General features: G+C 38.7%; 1 protein-coding gene across 1 annotated transcript in view; it reads left to right on the forward strand.

The window, feature by feature from the left end:
• The window catches only part of dennd2c (DENN/MADD domain containing 2C), a 35,942-nt gene extending 21,412 nt beyond the window's left edge, over positions 1-14,530 (forward strand). Inside the window, exons 10-19 of the mRNA XM_038289865.1 lie at positions 355-424; positions 846-923; positions 4,242-4,382; positions 4,727-4,875; positions 6,727-6,904; positions 7,198-7,239; positions 7,642-7,750; positions 7,919-8,161; positions 14,249-14,335; positions 14,416-14,530. Of these exons, the coding sequence (XP_038145793.1) occupies positions 355-424; positions 846-923; positions 4,242-4,382; positions 4,727-4,875; positions 6,727-6,904; positions 7,198-7,239; positions 7,642-7,750; positions 7,919-8,161; positions 14,249-14,335; positions 14,416-14,447 (1,129 nt within the window). The 3' untranslated portion in view covers positions 14,448-14,530. The remainder of the gene's footprint in view (positions 1-354; positions 425-845; positions 924-4,241; positions 4,383-4,726; positions 4,876-6,726; positions 6,905-7,197; positions 7,240-7,641; positions 7,751-7,918; positions 8,162-14,248; positions 14,336-14,415) is intronic.
• Positions 14,531-17,977: the final 3,447 nt, after the last annotated feature.

Raw genomic sequence — 17,977 nt, forward strand, 5'->3', positions numbered from 1 at the left:
TTTTTTCCAACATTAAGCTTATTACTCCATTCCCTCTTTTTCTTTTTATGTCCTCAGCTGTCAGACGTAATCCCTTAATGTTTCTGCAACCACTCAGATCACCCACAGGGATAATTAAAGGCTGTCTAATTAAATAGTGTAGAGTGTTGAGGGGCATTGGATGTTCTTTTTATTTTCCCAGGGTGTGATTTATCGTCCTGTTAAAAGTTCTGATCTCAACTTCTGATGATGTTTCTTGCTCCTTTTTAGCATAATATTTTTTCTTTTATTTCACTATAATACATTTATTACAGCTTGATTTAAAATAAATTCTTCCTAAAAGTGTCTTCCAATCTATCCCTGTTTCATTAACAGTGAGACCTTTTCCTTTGTGCTGACCGGAGAAGATGGGAGCCGCTGGTTTTGTTACTGCCGTAGGATCCTGGTGAGTACGGAAGTGTGCGGATGATGTTTCAGTGGAAGCTATTGCGTCCTGACCTCATGTGATTCTGCGTTTAATGCTGGCAGAACGCCGCGTGCTTACTCACCCTGTCTGAGAAATCTTACTGATTACCACTGAAGAAGTGACATAGAGTAAAAAGAATTTCATAGCTTCATCCTTCGTTCTGTGGTTTTATTTAGTGCTTTAACCCATCTGGTGTTCTTTACAGATTTAGATTTTCTAATGAATCTGTTCTATATTTAGTAACGGACGAGTCGAGAAACGCAGCTTCAGCTTTCTCCTTTTTAAAAGCCGTATGTTGATATATAAACTGTGCTATAAAAGAGAAGTAAAAAGGGTTGTAACATTGTGGTATTTTATTTTGCAAAACCTGCTGTCTGACTTGTGAAACTGTGTCTTCAAGCCGAGTGGAAAGGGGAAGAGGCTTCCTGAGGTGCATTGCATTGTCAGCAAGTTGGGCTGTTTCAACCTGTTTGCAAAGGTAAGGTAACTCAATCCAGAGCCTTCAAACAGTATTATTTCTCCTTTTTTTCTTTTTTCTTTGGCATCTTATTACAACACAACTGCATATTTAATGAAATTATCAGAGGAACAGTTTAAAATGACAAATGCAAGGATTTTAAATCTATGCAAAGCTGTGTTTGAAAAAGCTGATGATGCCTTAATTGGTATTAAAATGTCTTGAATCAGTGTTTTGTAGGTCTTAAAATTGTCACCAAGTCATAAATAGGATTTATTTTGGATTTAAATAATTCTCAATAAGTTTTTGACATTTACCGACGGCTTCGCTGGAACCATTATTAGTTCCATCCTGACAGCAGAACCAATAAAAACGATGTTGCAAATAGACCTTTGGGTGATGCGGCACTAACTTTTTATCTGGACAATGTGGGGAAGTGTAAATTTAATGCAAATCGGCTATCCAGCCAAGAGTTTTCTGCATAGCTAAAAACAGAACCAGGTAATGTATATGAGCAATGGCGTATTTTGAGCAAGAAGTCATTGAAGCTCGGCACAATGGGAATCAAAGCTGTGGAGTCAGACGTGAAGAGTGAAAAACAAAGCGCTAAAATCAAGTTACAGAGAAGCAGCAGCTGTTCCTCAGTTCTGTTCCAACCTTGTCTCTGCAAGGCCTCTACAGCATCTCCAACGTCAAATAAAGCACCAGTAGCAGCAAACCTCCGGATTTATCTATTATAGACTTTGAGTCGGGATCAAAACAAAGTTTAATTCCATTTATTAGTTGTTAAAATGTATCTGTTATAAGTGTGTTTTAAATTTGTCGCAGCCAGGTTTCTGTTTATTGTTCTGTTTTAAGTTTAATTTAAGGGACAAAAAAGTCTTAAAAAGTCTTGAATTTAACTTGCCTTATGTTGTAGGAACCCTGAAAAGTTAAATTCAATTCAGTTTATTTCTATAGCGCCAATTCACAACACAAGTCATCTCAAGGCACTTTACATTTCAACCAGATCATCCAGTAAAATTGATTCAAAGTTTTCTATCTAAGGAAAACCAGTTGATTGCATTGACTCAAAGGCAATCCCTCACACTAAGAATGCTTGTAGCGACAGTGGAGAGGAAAAACTCCCTTTTAACAGGAAGAAACCTCCAGCAGAACCAGACTCAGTGTGAGCGGCCATCTGACGAGGCTGACTGGGGTTCAAGGAGACAGAAGCAGAGATACAAAAGGCAGCTGTAAAAGGCGGCCCATCCAGGAAACACACAGCCAGGCAGGCAGATGAGCTCAGAGCCAGCTCCCATGTCAGAGGATGAAGAGAGCACATCCAGCCAGTCACGGTCAGAGAAACAGGACTACACTGAAAAACAGGCAGATCTCCTGCATCTATAAACAAGGGTGTTGATAGAAGCAGCACAGCTGATATTTCTATCCAGGATGGTGTCACAGCCAAACAGGAACAGACGAGGCAAAGCTACTCTGAGGAAAAAGCAGAGAGAGCAGAACGTTAGAGATTGAACTAACAGATTCTGCAGAATAGGAGAATAGAGGGAGAATGAAGCAGAATGATAATATGGGGGTCCCTATGTCCTCCAGAAGTCAAAACCTTTAGCAGCATAACTATAGAGATTGCTCAGGATCATTCATTTCAATGAACATGCACACCTGCACAATTATCTGATATAAAAACTTTTTAAATAATTAAGCCACTCTAACTATAAGCTTTATCAAAAAGGAAAGTTTTAAGCCTAGCCTTAAAAGTAGGCAGGTTGTCTGCCTCACGACTAAAACTTGTAGTTGGTTCCACAGGAGAGGAGCCTGATAACTAAAAGATCTGCCTCCCATTCTATTTTTAGAAATTCTAGGAACCACTAGTAAACCTGCAGATTGAGAGCGAAGTGCTCTGTTAGGAACATAAGGAACAATCAGATCTCTGATATCAGATGGAGCTGGGCCATTTAAGGCTTTATATGTGAGAAGAAGGACAGGAAGCCAATGAAGAGAAGCTAGTATAGGAGAGATATGATCTCTCTTTTTAATTTTCATCAGAACTCTGGTTGCAGCATTTTGGATCAGCTGAAGGCTTTTAACTACAGTTTGTGGACTTCCTGATAGTAAAGAATTACAATAGTCCAGCCTTGAAGTAACAAATGCATGGACTAGTTTCTCAGCATCACCCCTGGACAGGAGATTTCTAATTTTTGCAATATTCCGCAGATGAAAGAAGGAAATTCTAGAAACCTCTTAGATATGGGATTTAAATGACAGGTCCTGATCAAAGACTCTGGTCCAAAGACTATAACTTCTGTTTTGTCTGCATTCAGAAGGAGAAAGTTAAGAGTCATCCAGGTTTTTATGTCTTCAAGACATGCCTGTAATTTATGTAATAGGTTAGCTTCATCTGGATTTATAGACAGATATAGCTGGGTATCATCAGCATAACAGTGAAAATTAATCCCATGCTGTCTAATAATTTTACCGATTGGGAGCATGTATAAAGTAAAGAGAATTGATCCTAGCACTGATCCCTGTGGTACTCCACAGGTAACCTTTGAGTATGTGGAAGATTGGTCATTAAAATGAACAAACTGAATCGATCAGATAAGATTTAAACCAGTCTAGTGCTGTACCTTTAATTCCAACTAAATATTCAAGTCTTTCTAAAAGAATATTATGGTCAACTGTATCAAATGCAGCACTAAGATCCAACAGGACAAGCACAGATACAAGTCCATTATCTGAGGCCATGAGAATATCATAAGTTAGTTTAACAACAGCTGTTTCAGTGCTATGATGAGCTCTAAAGCCAGACTGAAACTCTTCAAAAAGTTCATTATGGTGTAAGTGATCTCGCACTTGTTTGGCAACTACTTTCTCAAGAATTTTAGATAAGAAAGGAAGATTGGATATAGGTCTATTTTGACCAGGTCATCTGGGTCAAGAGACGGTTTCTTAAGCATAGGTTTAACTACAGCAACTTTAAAAGCCTTAGGTACATATGCCTGTAACAGAGATAGATTAATCACATCTGAAATGGAGGAGATCAAAGGGAATACCTCCTTAAATAACCTGTTGATTCTACAAAGTATTTATGAAGTGTTGGATATAGAGCCTGCTATGGGGAAAAACTTTCCTTCTACTTCTCAGCTATGCACTGTGTTGTTGGTCTAAAACATGACATCCAGAGGAAAATCATGGTTGTTTGTAGCTTTGATGTCTCAAAATGTGTGAATTACTTTTGCCCTGCATCGTTCGTCTGCACACTTTTATAAATGTGAGCAGGAATAATTAAGTACTGAGACAGTAAAAGTTTGATCAAGCATATTCTTCCTGGGGTCACAGATCCTGGAGGAAGTAGAGCGGCGCAGAGAAATATCTTCAGCGCTGGTTCATCCTTTCATGCGGAGCGTGATGGAGGCCCCGTTTCCAGCCCCCGGACGCACCGTCACCATCAAGAGCTTCCTTCCCGGCTCTGGGAATGAGGTAATGCTGGCATCAGAAAAGGAAGTCTTGATTAGAGGCCATGTGTTTCGTAACCACTCCCTCCACAGATCCAGAATGACTCAGGCCACATGTGGAGGCAGTAAGGGTGACTTTTACAGCTTGGACTGGTCTGTGTTGGGAAAGCCATGTGTTAACATTTAACTGTAATCTACTTTGTCATTGCCAGTAACAGAATACATCAAGGAAGTTTAATATCTTTCAATAAAAATGCTAAAAAAGTATCAACTTCTGTCTAATGCAGAACTTCTGGTTTAGTTTTCCAATCAGTCCAAAGATCGTTAACTTTACAGCCAGGTTACAGTCAGTCTGCTGTTTGGTTGCAGGTCCTCACTTTGTGTCGGCCAGTGGACTCCAGGCTGGAGCATGTGGACTTTGACAGCCTGCTGCAGTGTCTCAGTGTCGGGAGGCTCCTGCAGGTGTTTGCTTCCCTTCTGCTGGAGAGGAGAGTCATCTTTGTTGCTGACAAACTCAGGTAACAATGTGGTCATCCTGAAACTAGCAGGTTAATGAGCAACACACAGAGCTGTGGAGAAAGATTTACTACCTTAAAGGGATCCACAGCTAGTTTTTTTTTATTTTCACATTTCCTTAACAGTGGCAGCTTATGTTAAATACAACTCATGATTGCTTCAAAAGCAACATTTCCAATTTTTAATTGGATCATTTTTTTCCAATATTTCAATTTTCAAATAAATATTTTTATATTTTTCATCCGTGAGGGGTCAGGATTTTAAAAAAATTCACTTTGCATGCTGGGATGATGACACATTAGGTCTCACATGCCGTTTCTCAATATGTGTACTTGTGCGTTCTCGTGTGCTCGTGAAACGTCATCAGCCTCAGCCCTAGTACTGTTCCAATTCACAAGAACACAAGACAGAGAACGGACAAAGTCCCTGGATGTTCTCGCCCCTCCTTCTTTACCCAGCATGCATCAGAGCAGACTTGTGCGTTCTCGAGATTGACAGCGTTCCCAGCATGCACCGCTGCTGTAGCAGCTTCCAGTGGAGTAGTGGAGTATTAAGTTAAATCTTCTCTTTCTGTTGTTATTGTTCTACAAAAGTAAGTTTTAAATCATTTGAGGTGAAAACATTACACTTTTAAGCATCAATACGTAGCCCATTCACTGATTTAGTGCATAATAATAATTAAAAAAAAATTCAGATGTTAAGAGGTCCGTGGCAACTAGCAGACATCCGAGGCTAGCCACAACCAAAGGCTAATGTTAGCCCGTCTGCGAAATACCGCTGTTCTGATGACGATTTTATTGTTTCATTTGGAAAATTGTTCATTTGATTTGTGTTTATCTGACTGTGCTCATTACTATTCCCCGACTTAATTAAGAAAGTAAGAGTATATCATTATCTAGAGCAGCGGTCACCAACCTTTTTACAGTTGAGGGCTAATTCAGGGGCACTGAGTCACAGGAAGGGCTACCAATACTGACCTATGAATTGCAAGGGTCAATGTTAACCTAAACTTCATACATTATAAACATATCTTTATCGTTTCTTTAAATTTCTAATTTTCTTTTAGACATTTTCTTTTTGAAATCTCTATAAATGCTTAAATGCCATATATGATTAAATGATGAAATGTTCTATAACTGATTAAAAAAAGAAGAGCCACAGAATACAATGAAATTTCAAACATAGCTCACTGTTGAGTTGTTCTATTTTCAGAAGACTCTAAGGGCACCCCTTGTGGTCCTTGAGGGCCCCTTGGTGCCCGCGGGCACCATGTTGGTGACCCCTGATCTAGAGACTATTTATAAAAGTACGTGAAATGCAGCTTCTGACTAGCTTTGAATGTGGTGATGTCACAGTTCAGTTTGTGGCTCTTCAGGAACTGGAGCTTCTACCTGTAAAAATTAAATAGAAACATTTAAACAGTTTTTTGCTCTTCTATGATTTATGACATTTAGAAGCACAAAGAGAGATGAGCCAGACATTTTTCTGACTCATTTTTGATGATGACGTTTGATTTACTGCTGTCCTTGTTGCACTGCAGCATCGCCTCCCTTCTAAGACTCCCCACTGCGCTTCTCTATGAGCTCTACATATAAGATTTAAATTTTCTAGGAAATCTTGTACATATTTTTATTCTTAACATCATTCTTTAGGCTGTAAGTTCAACCTTTAACAGTAAATTCAAAATAAACCTCTGCAGCAGGTTTGTTAAACTAATGGGAAGTTTTTCTCATAGTTTCTCCTGATCAAAATAAGTCCATCATTCTTATCCAGTGAGTCAAACCCGATGTGTCTCACATGAAACGTTTTAGAAATTAGCTGTTTTTTTGTTTTTGATCTCTCTGTTTCCGCAGTGTGTTATCCAGATGTGGCCACGCTGCGCTAGCCCTGCTCTACCCATTCACTTGGCAGCACACATTCGTCCCTGTGTTACCATCGAGCATGCTGGACATCAGCTGCTCTCCGACCCCGTTCCTCATCGGCGTGCTGGCACCGTGTCTGCCAGAACTGCGGGAGCTGCCTATTGAGGAGGTACATCTGTCTGAAGTCTGGGGGAAAAGAAGCTGAGGTGGCTTTCATTTTTTATATAAAAACAGTCCAGTTTTTATATAAAAAAAAAACATGGATGTCTATTAATATCATATAGAGAAAAACATTAAGCTTTTTTAAGCATTATTTTTGTTCCATATTGCCCAGCCCTACTTCATCTGTCAGTCACTGCTACTCTGACTCACCTCAGCTTTTATTACTGCACCTTGTTTTATACAGTAGCTCGTTATGAAACTGTCGGTAAATGCCGTTCCTCTTTTCTGTTCTCTTCCCAGGTGCTTATCGTGGATCTGTGTGCGGATAAATTTGTCATACAGGTGTGTACACTCTGGTATAATAGGAAAGGAAGGTGCGGTTCCTCTGGGAGAGATGGCTTTGCCTACACTTGTCGCCTGATGGGTGGAGCACCTTTGGGTGACAAAGGATACTGTGCTGCGAACACAGAGACAGCGTAGTAAGAAAACTATACAGGATATAAGCCCAAACAAACATGTTTGAAATAGATCCATAGGATCCTAACTCTACATAAAGTCCTGACTTTAGTCTGTATAGAGAAACATGTTCTCAAGTATCAGTGTTGCTTTTATTGCTAAACGCATTTTTAAACCAAATCATAATGTGTTCATTCATCCAGAGCTTCATACATGATTAAAGTATCCAAATGTCAGCTGTGTGAGACGGATTTGACATTTTTCTGCCTATTTCTGTATTTCCGTTAGCTTGGTGATGAAGATTGCATCCTGCCCAGTAAACTACAGGCAGCTCTGCAGCAGATCCTGGAGGACAGAGAGGATATTCTGAGACAAAGCAATGGAGACACATGTGGAGGTTAGTCAGACTGAAACTGTTCTTCATTAGAGCCTGTTAAAACAGCAGGCTTCAGGGTAAATTTCTACTTTGATTTAAAACAGAGTTGGTGTTTTTGCAAAGCGCAGTAATAAAAAAGATAAAACGTTATCTTTATCTGAAGTGTTTCTGTCTTAATGTCTCTTTTAGACCAGCAGGCCGACCTGAGCTCGCTGGTGTCTGAGGGTTTTGTTCGGTTTTTCGTGGAGCTGGTCGGCCACTATCCTCTCCATCTGGTGGAGGCCCCCAGCGGAAACAAGGAACTTCAGCGAGAGAGCTTTCGCAAATCTCACCCCTCACGCGGCGTGCGGCAGTTTCTGCAGCTCTTCATGGACACGCAGATGTTTGCCGGCTTCATTCAGGACAAAGAGCTGCGCAAGGGAGGAGGAAAAGGTAAAAGATCGTAACCATCTACTTTATATTTCTCTTTGGCCGGTAAACTTATTTCCCAGGGTGCAGTTTTTTTATCTAAACATGGGTTCATCCAAAAATGGAAGGAGTGCTTTCAAACTGCACACCTATCAGGACAGGACATTAATCAGAGGCCCAGCTCAGAGGTCCGTCGTCACACTGGAGGATCTGCAAGGATCAACACCTCATCTGTGGACAGGAAAAACATTTATGTTGTCCAGCAGATGAAACCATTGGTTTATTTATGTCAGTCGACAGCAGCATCATGAAGCGCCTCTTTGAGCATTATTTACTTTAAGAGGAAAGGCAAGGCCTCACCATGAGTGGAAGCGAGCGGTCAGCAGAAAACAGCTCTCAGCACGGCCGTCTTAAAGGTACACTATGCAACCGGTGTTGATTTTCCAGCGAGGCTCCCCCCAGAGGGCGAAAGTAAAAGTGCACTGTCGTAAATATGCACAGCTGTTCTCCTGGTTTCTCCGTCAAGCCAGGCGCGGTTGTTTTGAGCTTAGCAGACAGGCGAACGCAACGAATGACTAATGCTGCGTTCACACCGCAGCTGGCGCGACAGAAGCAGCGAGTTTACATGCAAAGTCAATCTTTGACGCGCGTCAAGGCGCAGTAAAAGGTCCCGTGGCGCGTTTTGAGCAGCTGAAGCAGCGCGTCAGGAGCGTTTAATCAGCTGACGCAGGGAGAGAGACACAGCGCTGATGATCAGAGGCTATGATCACTCCTCTTAAACAGTTTATTGACGCCTAATTTAACTTAAAATGCAGAAATCTGCCGGCAGAATATGCAGTTTGGATTATTTAGATGAAAAACACCTACCAGCTGCCGCGATGAACCGCGAGGAGGTGACCCGGCCAGAGGCTGCTGATGAAGGGTTTCCTACTGTCGGCGCACCGCTGGTATGTGGGGGTCTGAGCGGCTCCGACAGAAAAAATATTGAAGGCAGGATAATAATCTGAATGAACTGACGGCACTGTTTTCAGGTGTATTTTCTCACTTAAACACATATTAAAACTACTTTATTCCCACTGATCACAGCAAATATAGCTGCAAGGCAGAGAAAGGATAGAGTAGCTCCGCCCAACGCGCGTCAGACACACTTTTGCACCGCGCAGCCAGAGCAGCAAAGCTGCTTAAGCCGCACGTCAGAACTAACTGGTACAAGCAGCAAAAAGGAAGCAGCAGACGCGATTTTGCTGCTTTTGCTGCGTGAACGTAGCATAACTGCACAAAGATCGCCACTGTGCTAGCAACGAGCATGCTTTTAACTGGGGGCGTGTAGCAGTTCTCGCCGTAAAGCAAGACCGACTCTTGCGAGACTTCTGAGCCTGTGGGTGCGGGTCGGTGCTCCTGCAATTGCAATTGCGGTATTTCCCCCACAGACCACCAGGGCGGCCGAGAATACCTTTATTCAACCTGAAATGACTCATTTAATCATCCAAAACGATATGGAACACATTAATTAACTGAAAAATGTTGCATAGAGTGCCTTTAAAGCTCAGTGTCTTATTTTAGCCATTAGCAGAGTTAGCATTGCTGTAAAAGTTTCTTTGTAGGGTTTTATTTCGGCATAATTGAGGTTTACAGCAGACTTTTGCCATTTTTCAATCCCAGCGTGCTCCAGAAGAGAGTATAACTAATTAAATGATAAATACAGCAACTTTGTTGTCATATATTCAGCTTCTTGTTTGCTACTGAAGTCTAACTGCCTGAAGGAACAGCAGGAACGTAGAAAACAAAGTTTTAGTTTAAACTATGATTTCAAAGTTTTAGCCTGACTAGTTGTTTCTTTTCAGTAAAGTATGGATGGTAACTTGCCCAGTACCAATTTCCACACTGAAGAGTGTTGTTTGCATTAGCAATTAGCCATTGGCACCAACCGGTTTCTCTGTCAGTAGGGATGATATTCATTCAATAGCTGTTCAAAGGTTTCTGAAACAGGCTTTCTGTGAAATAGCAGTTTTAAAAAGGGTAGAGAGCGACTCTGGATGTGGCTCTGTCCTCCCTGCTGTGATTTCTACCTTCCAGAAATAGCAGGAAACACAATGGCTGCATAAAGAGAATTGATCATTAAAGAAACATAGTTTAAAGGAATCATGTCCAATTCATTTCCTGAAAATGCTAGTTTTGCCATAGACCATCAACTGCTGATTTGAACCTTAGATCCCCAAAATCCTGCTCAAATCTACTTTATGTTGTTAGTTTTAAGGTTAAAATGATTGCCAGAAAAGACCATGGCTGTATCATTAACAGTTTTTATGGTTCTGGGTCATTTCCATTTGCTATAGTTGCTTTCAAGCTGAAGTGACACCTGGGGAGCTTCATTATACTCCACTGTCTGGAATATCAGGAAGTGACCCTCTTTAACCCACTGACAAACTAACATGCTTGCTTTTTAAAAATGAAATTATTATTATTTATCTTGATTAGTTCACATTAATTTCTTCAGTCCCCCAAATTAGATTGGATGATAAAATAGTGGGAAACGGTTCCCTTCAGAGCTGTCCGGTGCTGAAGATTTTTTACTTCCTACATTACAATAGAATCGAATAGAATAGAAAATCCCTTTATTGTCCCACAATGAGGAAATTCTGGAGTTTACAGCAGCAACAATTATTATAGAAAAGAAAAAAATGGTTACACAAATATGGACCTTAGAAAAGTGTATAAGAATAACGTAATAGTGAAGAGTTAAAAGATAAAAAATAAAATGTTCTGTAAAGTGTTTTAAATAATATATTTAAAAGAAATATATCTACTTTCTCAAAACTGGGTCGCTCCTTCTATAGATATTGATAATCTAGAGTCTGTCCAGTTGGAGCTCAGTTTGCTTTTAGAAAAAACTCTGATAGAGACATAAATAAAGACAAGAGAGGAAAACAGCAGATGGTGGTTCTGATTCTGAGATGCAAGTAATTCCTCATCCTTTCTTTCTTTATTAGATTTTATATTTACATTTTCATCATGTTTCAAGTCCTTTACACATTTAAATGCTGTTTGCAGCTTTAATACTGGAGCTCTAAAAGTACCGAGCTGCTTTTGCAGAACATCTGTTTAGTTTATCTACATTATCCTCTTTGATGTTTTAATTTAGAACAAAATTAGACCTAGTCAGTATTTATAATGTTTTCTTTACCAACAAAGTGAACAAAAGAGGAAAATTGAGCTATTTTCTGGGCATAGAAACAGATTTTTAAGATTAATTTCTAAAATTTATCTTGAATCATTTGATGCAAAAACTTAATTTTTATTAATTATAAAATAGAAGCTGTACTTTTTCACTGTAACATAAGTAAATTCTTTATTCTAAACTTCAATTGAAATATTTCTAACATTATTTTATGTGACTGATCAAAGTAGTCTGAGCTGGTTGAAATGAAGTGGGAAAATGATCACAGAAAATTGTCATGTGCATATATGGATCAACCCTCCATGCTGTAACGCCCATGTAAAGTCCTGGTGAAACCAATAATCTGAAAACCCCCCACATCCTGAAATAAAATCTACATGTGAGCATCGGTCTGAAAGTAGAAAGGCATTTTTTCTGAAAGGCCCCTGAAGCTGTAGAACCACTTAGATAGATGCAGAGAAATATAGACCCATCAAGACCAAGGAGCTCCCCAAGTAAATCAGGGACGTAGAGAAGTACAAGGGAGGGGTTATTAAAAAAACAAAATCTCTAAAGTTCCCCCAGAGCAGAGACAAATTCATCACCTTCAAATTGAAAGCACATGGTAGCACAACAAGCCTGCCCAGAGAGAGCTGCCTGCCAGAACTCACAGGCATCAATCAGAGAGGGAGCAGAGACCCAGGGTGACCCTGAAGGAGCTCCACAGTGCAGCAAACCTGCTCTGCACTGCTTAGAGTGGGACTTTATGGAAAGGTGGCTGGAAGGAGGCCATTAATAACTGTAGAAAATAAAACAGGCTCTTGGGTTTGCCAAAAGGCTGCTGGGTGATTTCCTAAATGTATAAAGGAAGCTGCTCTAATCAGAAGAAGCCAAAATGAAAATGACCCAAAGCCACTTGCAGCTGCCTCAAAGGTTGCTCTACAACAAGGGTGTAACTTTGTGATGAAAGTTGGTGGGGGCGCTCTAAGGGTGGAGGCTGATTGACCTACAGTTACTCCACCCCAACGCTTTCATTAGGTTTTTGTATTTTCCAAAAATGAGCTCAAACATATATTTATTGAATGCTTTCCTATTGTTAAGAACACAAGGGAACTAGATATACACTAATATTTATATTTATAGATAGAGAGATGCCTTTAAGTGTATTACAGATATAGGGCCCAAAAACATTAATGTATAAAAAAATGATTAACAGCCGATTCCGATAAAGTATTGATATATCATGCATCCCTAGAAGTACAATTTCAATTCAATCCATCCAGAAAAATATGGATATGGTGCATTTTAAATATAGAATAGCATATTTTTTCTTGTAAACTTTCTGGTAAACTTGGAGATCTATTTTATTGCGTGTTGCATATCCCAGTAAATCTGTTTCACCTTTAAATCTGCAGCTCTCCCTTCTTCTCTCTGCTCTGTTTAAAAAGATTTATGTACTTATTCACTAATATAATGATGCCAGAAACAAAATTTGAAGATATGCAAAAGCTCTGCTTCTATCTGCACAATAAGGAAACATGTTAATTTTAGCCTGTAACTATGAGTCATGGTCCTCTGAGAAGCCCAGCTTTTTTCACTAGTAAAGAAGAACAATCTGTTTTCTCAAGCTTCCTGCATTATAATACTAACTTGTATAAACTTTCAATTTGTTGCCATTTTTAGCTGAAAAGGCTCCGTATGTCTAAGAAACTGATTTTTAAGTGGTATGATCTCTAATTTTTTTTAACCAACCCGTCTCCTAACTTTTACTTAAACATCAAAGTAGCTGCTGGTTAATATTCACTGAGTGCTGCTGTGTCTCTCCTCTAGAGTTGTCACTATACTAAACTTTTCAACTCCAATAATAAACACTCCAACAGAAATATTTTGAATAATAATTAAAATACAAAAAATAAATAAATACAATAAACAAAAAGAACAACATTTTGAGGTTGTTTGCTGTGCACAGTATTATGCAAGCTTGATAAAAAACTTACAAAATTAAAACTAAGTTTTCCTTACTTGGCTATGCTTTGCACACATAACAATTACGCTAGCCAAACTGGTTAAGAAACAAAAATCATTGTCAGCAGCTGCACCTCTTACAAAAAAAGTCTGAAACTGAAAAGTGCACAGAATTATTCAATCACACAGTGTTCTGAAAGTGCATTGTCCTCTATTCTGCACTTTAGATGAATGACTGTTTAGGTGCCACCAGTGGTGGCACTGTAGCGATACTTTTGAAAATGAGTATTGTATCCGGATACAACGTTTCAGTATCAAGACTTTTTTGAGTATCGATACTTTTGACAACCCTACTCTCCTCCTCCACGTAGTTGTATGCATTGAAATGCGACTGCAAATCCGATGTCTGAAAGCAACAGATCCGATGATGTCACACAGGAGGCGGGACACGGGAGCAGCGGGAGAGAGGAAAAAAAAAAACACGGACTGAAAACGCTCTGAATACGGATAGCTGCACTCAACCTCTGTTACCTTTGGCTAAATTAAATGAGTGGAAAGGGGGGAAAAAAGCGGATATTATTGGTGGGGACATGTCCACACCGGTCCTTCAGAAAGTTACGCCTTTGCTCTACAAAGTGCTATCTAGAAAGAGTTGTTCTATGTGCTTTAGTTTGCTGTTATTTGAAGGGGAACTACTAGCTGAAGTAATTACAACCTTTACATGCAGTCCACTGGGATTTTACTAGATGGATCCTGACAAAGTGGAGATAAATGCGTAAGAATTTGTGACATTTTTCCCCTCTAAATCGCTCTTTTATCTTAACGTGTGTCTCTCCGTCACAGAAAGTTTTATATAAGTAACCAAAGTTTGTGGTTTTTACTGTAAAGCAATTTAAAGGGAATCAGCAAAACGGCTGAAAATGTCTTTAAGTTCATCTCTACTTGCTGCAGATCTGCTTATATTTCCCCCCTCCTCTTCCTCCTCCCAGGACTGTTTGAATCCAGAGTGGCTCAGTATCTGGATTCCTCCTCGGAGCCTGAACCCAGCGGTGTGAACAAATTTCTCAAAGGACTGGGTTGGTGTCGCTCTTTCAAACCTTCACTTTCCTCTGTCGCTTTACAGAAGCTAAAACTACTTTTTTTTTCTTTTTTTCAGGAAACAAGATGAAGCTCCTTCAGATTAAATAAATAAAGCTCAGTTCCTTCACTCATAAAGGAGAGAAAACATATTTTAAAAACAGAACAGACTGGAGCGGTTTAGGGAAACGTGGTAAAATGTCGGTGTTTGGATGGAACGACTGATGTCAAGTTTCAGCTCCGCTTGTGTGTCAGTCCTGCACTTCGCTTCGGATAACAACTGGAAACACCTTAACTGTTTTGATTATTTTTAACTAAATCAGGTTTTGTTTCTTTATTAATGTCCAACAACATTCCAGCTGTTGAGTCTCAACTTTAACCTGTGGTTGAAATTATGATCTCCATTTAAATGGAAGCTGTTTACTCTCTTTTACCTTCTGTTCGGTCAGGTAACTTATCTTTTTTATACTTTCAAATTGTGAATATTATTCCTGTGGTTCCAACCTGGAGGATTTTATACTCTCTTGTAAATGTCATTGTTTCCTTTTTTTTCTACTAAGACATTCATCTCTGGTTCAGTCCATGTATTAACTCTCAGCAGAACATTTTCTATGAATTTTTGTACCTGCTGTCCTTGAATTTCTACAGAATGACTGGACTTTTTTCTTTTTTTTTACGTTTTGCACATTCTTAAAACTGTACAGTGTTTGTAAAAAAAAAAGTGTTTTTATTAAAGTTGGATATAGTTCTTTTATGAGTCTCCAGATTATTTAATTTTAGTAACTGATGATGACATATTAAATGCTATAATGTTTGAATAAAAGCAGATTATTGAATAGTTATGCTAGTTTTTACACTAACAAAGGAAATGCAAGAAATTTAAAAACTGTATATTTATTTAGCTTAGGGTTTTCATTAGTGATTTCAAAGGCTGTAAAGTAAACATGTTTTTCTTAAAAATCTAAATTTAAGCAAGATTGAATTATTTCTTGTCCATCCTGTTTCATAAAGGGAAGCCTCTATAGATCTATCACCACAAAGTGAAACATATCTAATCTTTATCTCCTGTAGTTTGATGATTTCTGGTCACAGATAATGAAAGATGATAAAATCTAAAAATGATCTGAAATGTATGAAATCTGAAGTGATCAGATCTGTAATGTATCCTAATTTTTTGCCTGAATTTCTGCGTCAGTGAAGAGCGGCATGAAGGACATTGGCCTAACATTCTGCTCACTCTGCTTTTTCTCATAGTAGCTTCACCTCATCTGTTCCTGTTTGGCTGTGACTCCATCCTGGATAGAAATATCAGCTGTGCTGCTTCCATCAACACCTTTGTTTATAGATGCTGGAGATCGGCCTGTTTTCCAGTGTAGTCCTGTTTCTCTGACCGTGACTGGCTGGATGTGCTCTCTTCATCCTCTGACATGGGAGCTGTGTGTTTCCTGGACAGGGCCGCCTTTTACAGCTGCTTTTTGTATCTCTGCTTCTGTCTCCTTGAACCCCAGTCGGCCTCAGCAGATGGCCGCTCACACTGAGCCTGGTTCTGCTGGAGGTTTCTTCCTGTTAAAAGGGAGTTTTTCCTCTCCACTGTCGCTACAAGCATGCTCAGTGTGAGTGATTGTATTTGAGTCAATGAGTCGATGCAATCAGCTGGTTTTCCTTAGATAGAAAACTTTGAATCAATTTGACTGTATGATCTGGTTGAACTGTAAAGTGCCTTGAGATGACATGTGTTGTGAATTGGCACTTTATAGATAAACTGAATTGAAATCTGCTGATGCTTTAATGGCGTTGTCTCATGTGGACAATGCTCCATATATATTCTGTTTGTGGTTCAGGTCTCAGCAGTTTGCTTGCCACTCACTGCAAAAAATCTGAATCTAAGTCATTTTTTCTTAAAATAATTGCTTTTGTTCTTGAATTGAGGAGGTAAAAGACATTTTGCCAATGGAACAAGACAATTTACACTTAAAATAAGAAAACACTTGCATTGTCTTATTTCAAGTGCATATTAGCTAATTATCTTATTTTAAGAGTAAAATTACTCATTCCATTGGCAAACTATCTCATTTACCTACTCAAATTAAGGGTGAAAACACTTAATTTAAGACATGTTTACTTATTTCTTGATCGTTTTTGCAGTGCTTGAGGACAGTAACACAATGGTCATTGAACTAGCTTTTGGTACCTTTGACAGGGAGAACAGGTGCAGTGACCTGTTTTAAATAAAATCAGCAACTCTGTTTACATTATGAAGATTTAATTGTAGACTTTAGAAATCCTAGTGAACCAGAGCCAGCAGATGACACGGCAGCACAAATCCTCTCTAGCTGTGCATTATGTCCAGTAAAGAAGATTCTGTGTCTCCGGTGTTTCTCCAGACTCTGTGACCTTGATTTCTCCTTAGCTCAGGTAGGATAACTGATTCAGGATGAAACAGAATAAATCTAGCCCCCCTTAGCTGACTGGAAACCTTGATTTGTCTTGATAAACCTCTCAGAGCTTTGTTTATCCCTGTTGTTTTCCTTTGTCTGTTACAAATTTAGGCTAAAACAACCTTTGCAGATGTTTTGAGCTGATAACGTTATTGGAGCATGAGATAGATTTGCAGGATTCAATTTTTCTGAGACACAGAATTTAGAGTCCTTTTAAATTCAAACCGTAATCATCAAATTACAAATTAAAACAGGATTGACATATTTATTTACCATGTAATAAAATAAATCCATATATTTCATAACCATTCCAACTATTTAAGTTCTACCCAGGCACTTTTAAAAGATGTGTTTAAAGATTGAAATTGGTGGATGTTCTTAGATTGGATGGTTAGACTGAATAGGGAGGGAAGCAATAATGTTATTGATCAGACTTGCAAAGAAAAACAGATTCTGCTTTCTGGCTGTTTGGTTGATGCATCTCTAACTTCTAACCTGCTATGACATGGAAGGTATGACTTTTTTTAAAGGAGTCTACTTTAAATATGACAACTTTTTTTGGTCATTTTTAAAAGAAAATTATTCCTCCTCCAAAGATGATAAAAGTTCTCAGCAAAAATTACAACAGTTAAATGAAGACTTTCTATTTATTTATTTGTTTTTGACATTTGCAATCTATCCAGCCACACAAGCCAGAAACAGTTGCAGAGAAATCCTTATCTGAACAAATTGAGAAAATACATCTTCTGCTTGTTTCTTAAACGATTTGCTCTCTGAATTTACCTTTCAGGCATTTTGTTTTTTGTTACAGTGAGAATGAGAAACAGCCTTTCTTTATTGTAGTCTTTTATTCCAAACCTAACTAACTCGTTTGGCTGAACAGATTATAGTTAAATTTCAGAGTTTTTTTATGTTGTTTTCAAAAGGTGATTTTAATGCCACACTGGAAAAAAAAAATCAAAATCTAAATAAGTCATTTTTTCGTAAAATAAGTGCATCTGTTCTTGAAACGAGGAGGTAAGCGAGACACTTAAAATGTTCATTTAAAATAAGAAAAAACAATTGCATGGTCTTATTTCAGATGCATGTTATTTTAAGAGTAAATATAATCATTCCATTAGACAATCATCTTATTTACCTACTCAAATTAAGGGTAAATACACTTAATTTAGGAAATGTTTAATTATTTCTAGAGATTTTTGA

This window comes from Cyprinodon tularosa, unplaced genomic scaffold (genome assembly GCF_016077235.1).
Source record: "Cyprinodon tularosa strain WSP-4 unplaced genomic scaffold, ASM1607723v1 ctg273, whole genome shotgun sequence".
NCBI classification, from domain to species: Eukaryota; Metazoa; Chordata; class Actinopteri; order Cyprinodontiformes; family Cyprinodontidae; genus Cyprinodon; species Cyprinodon tularosa.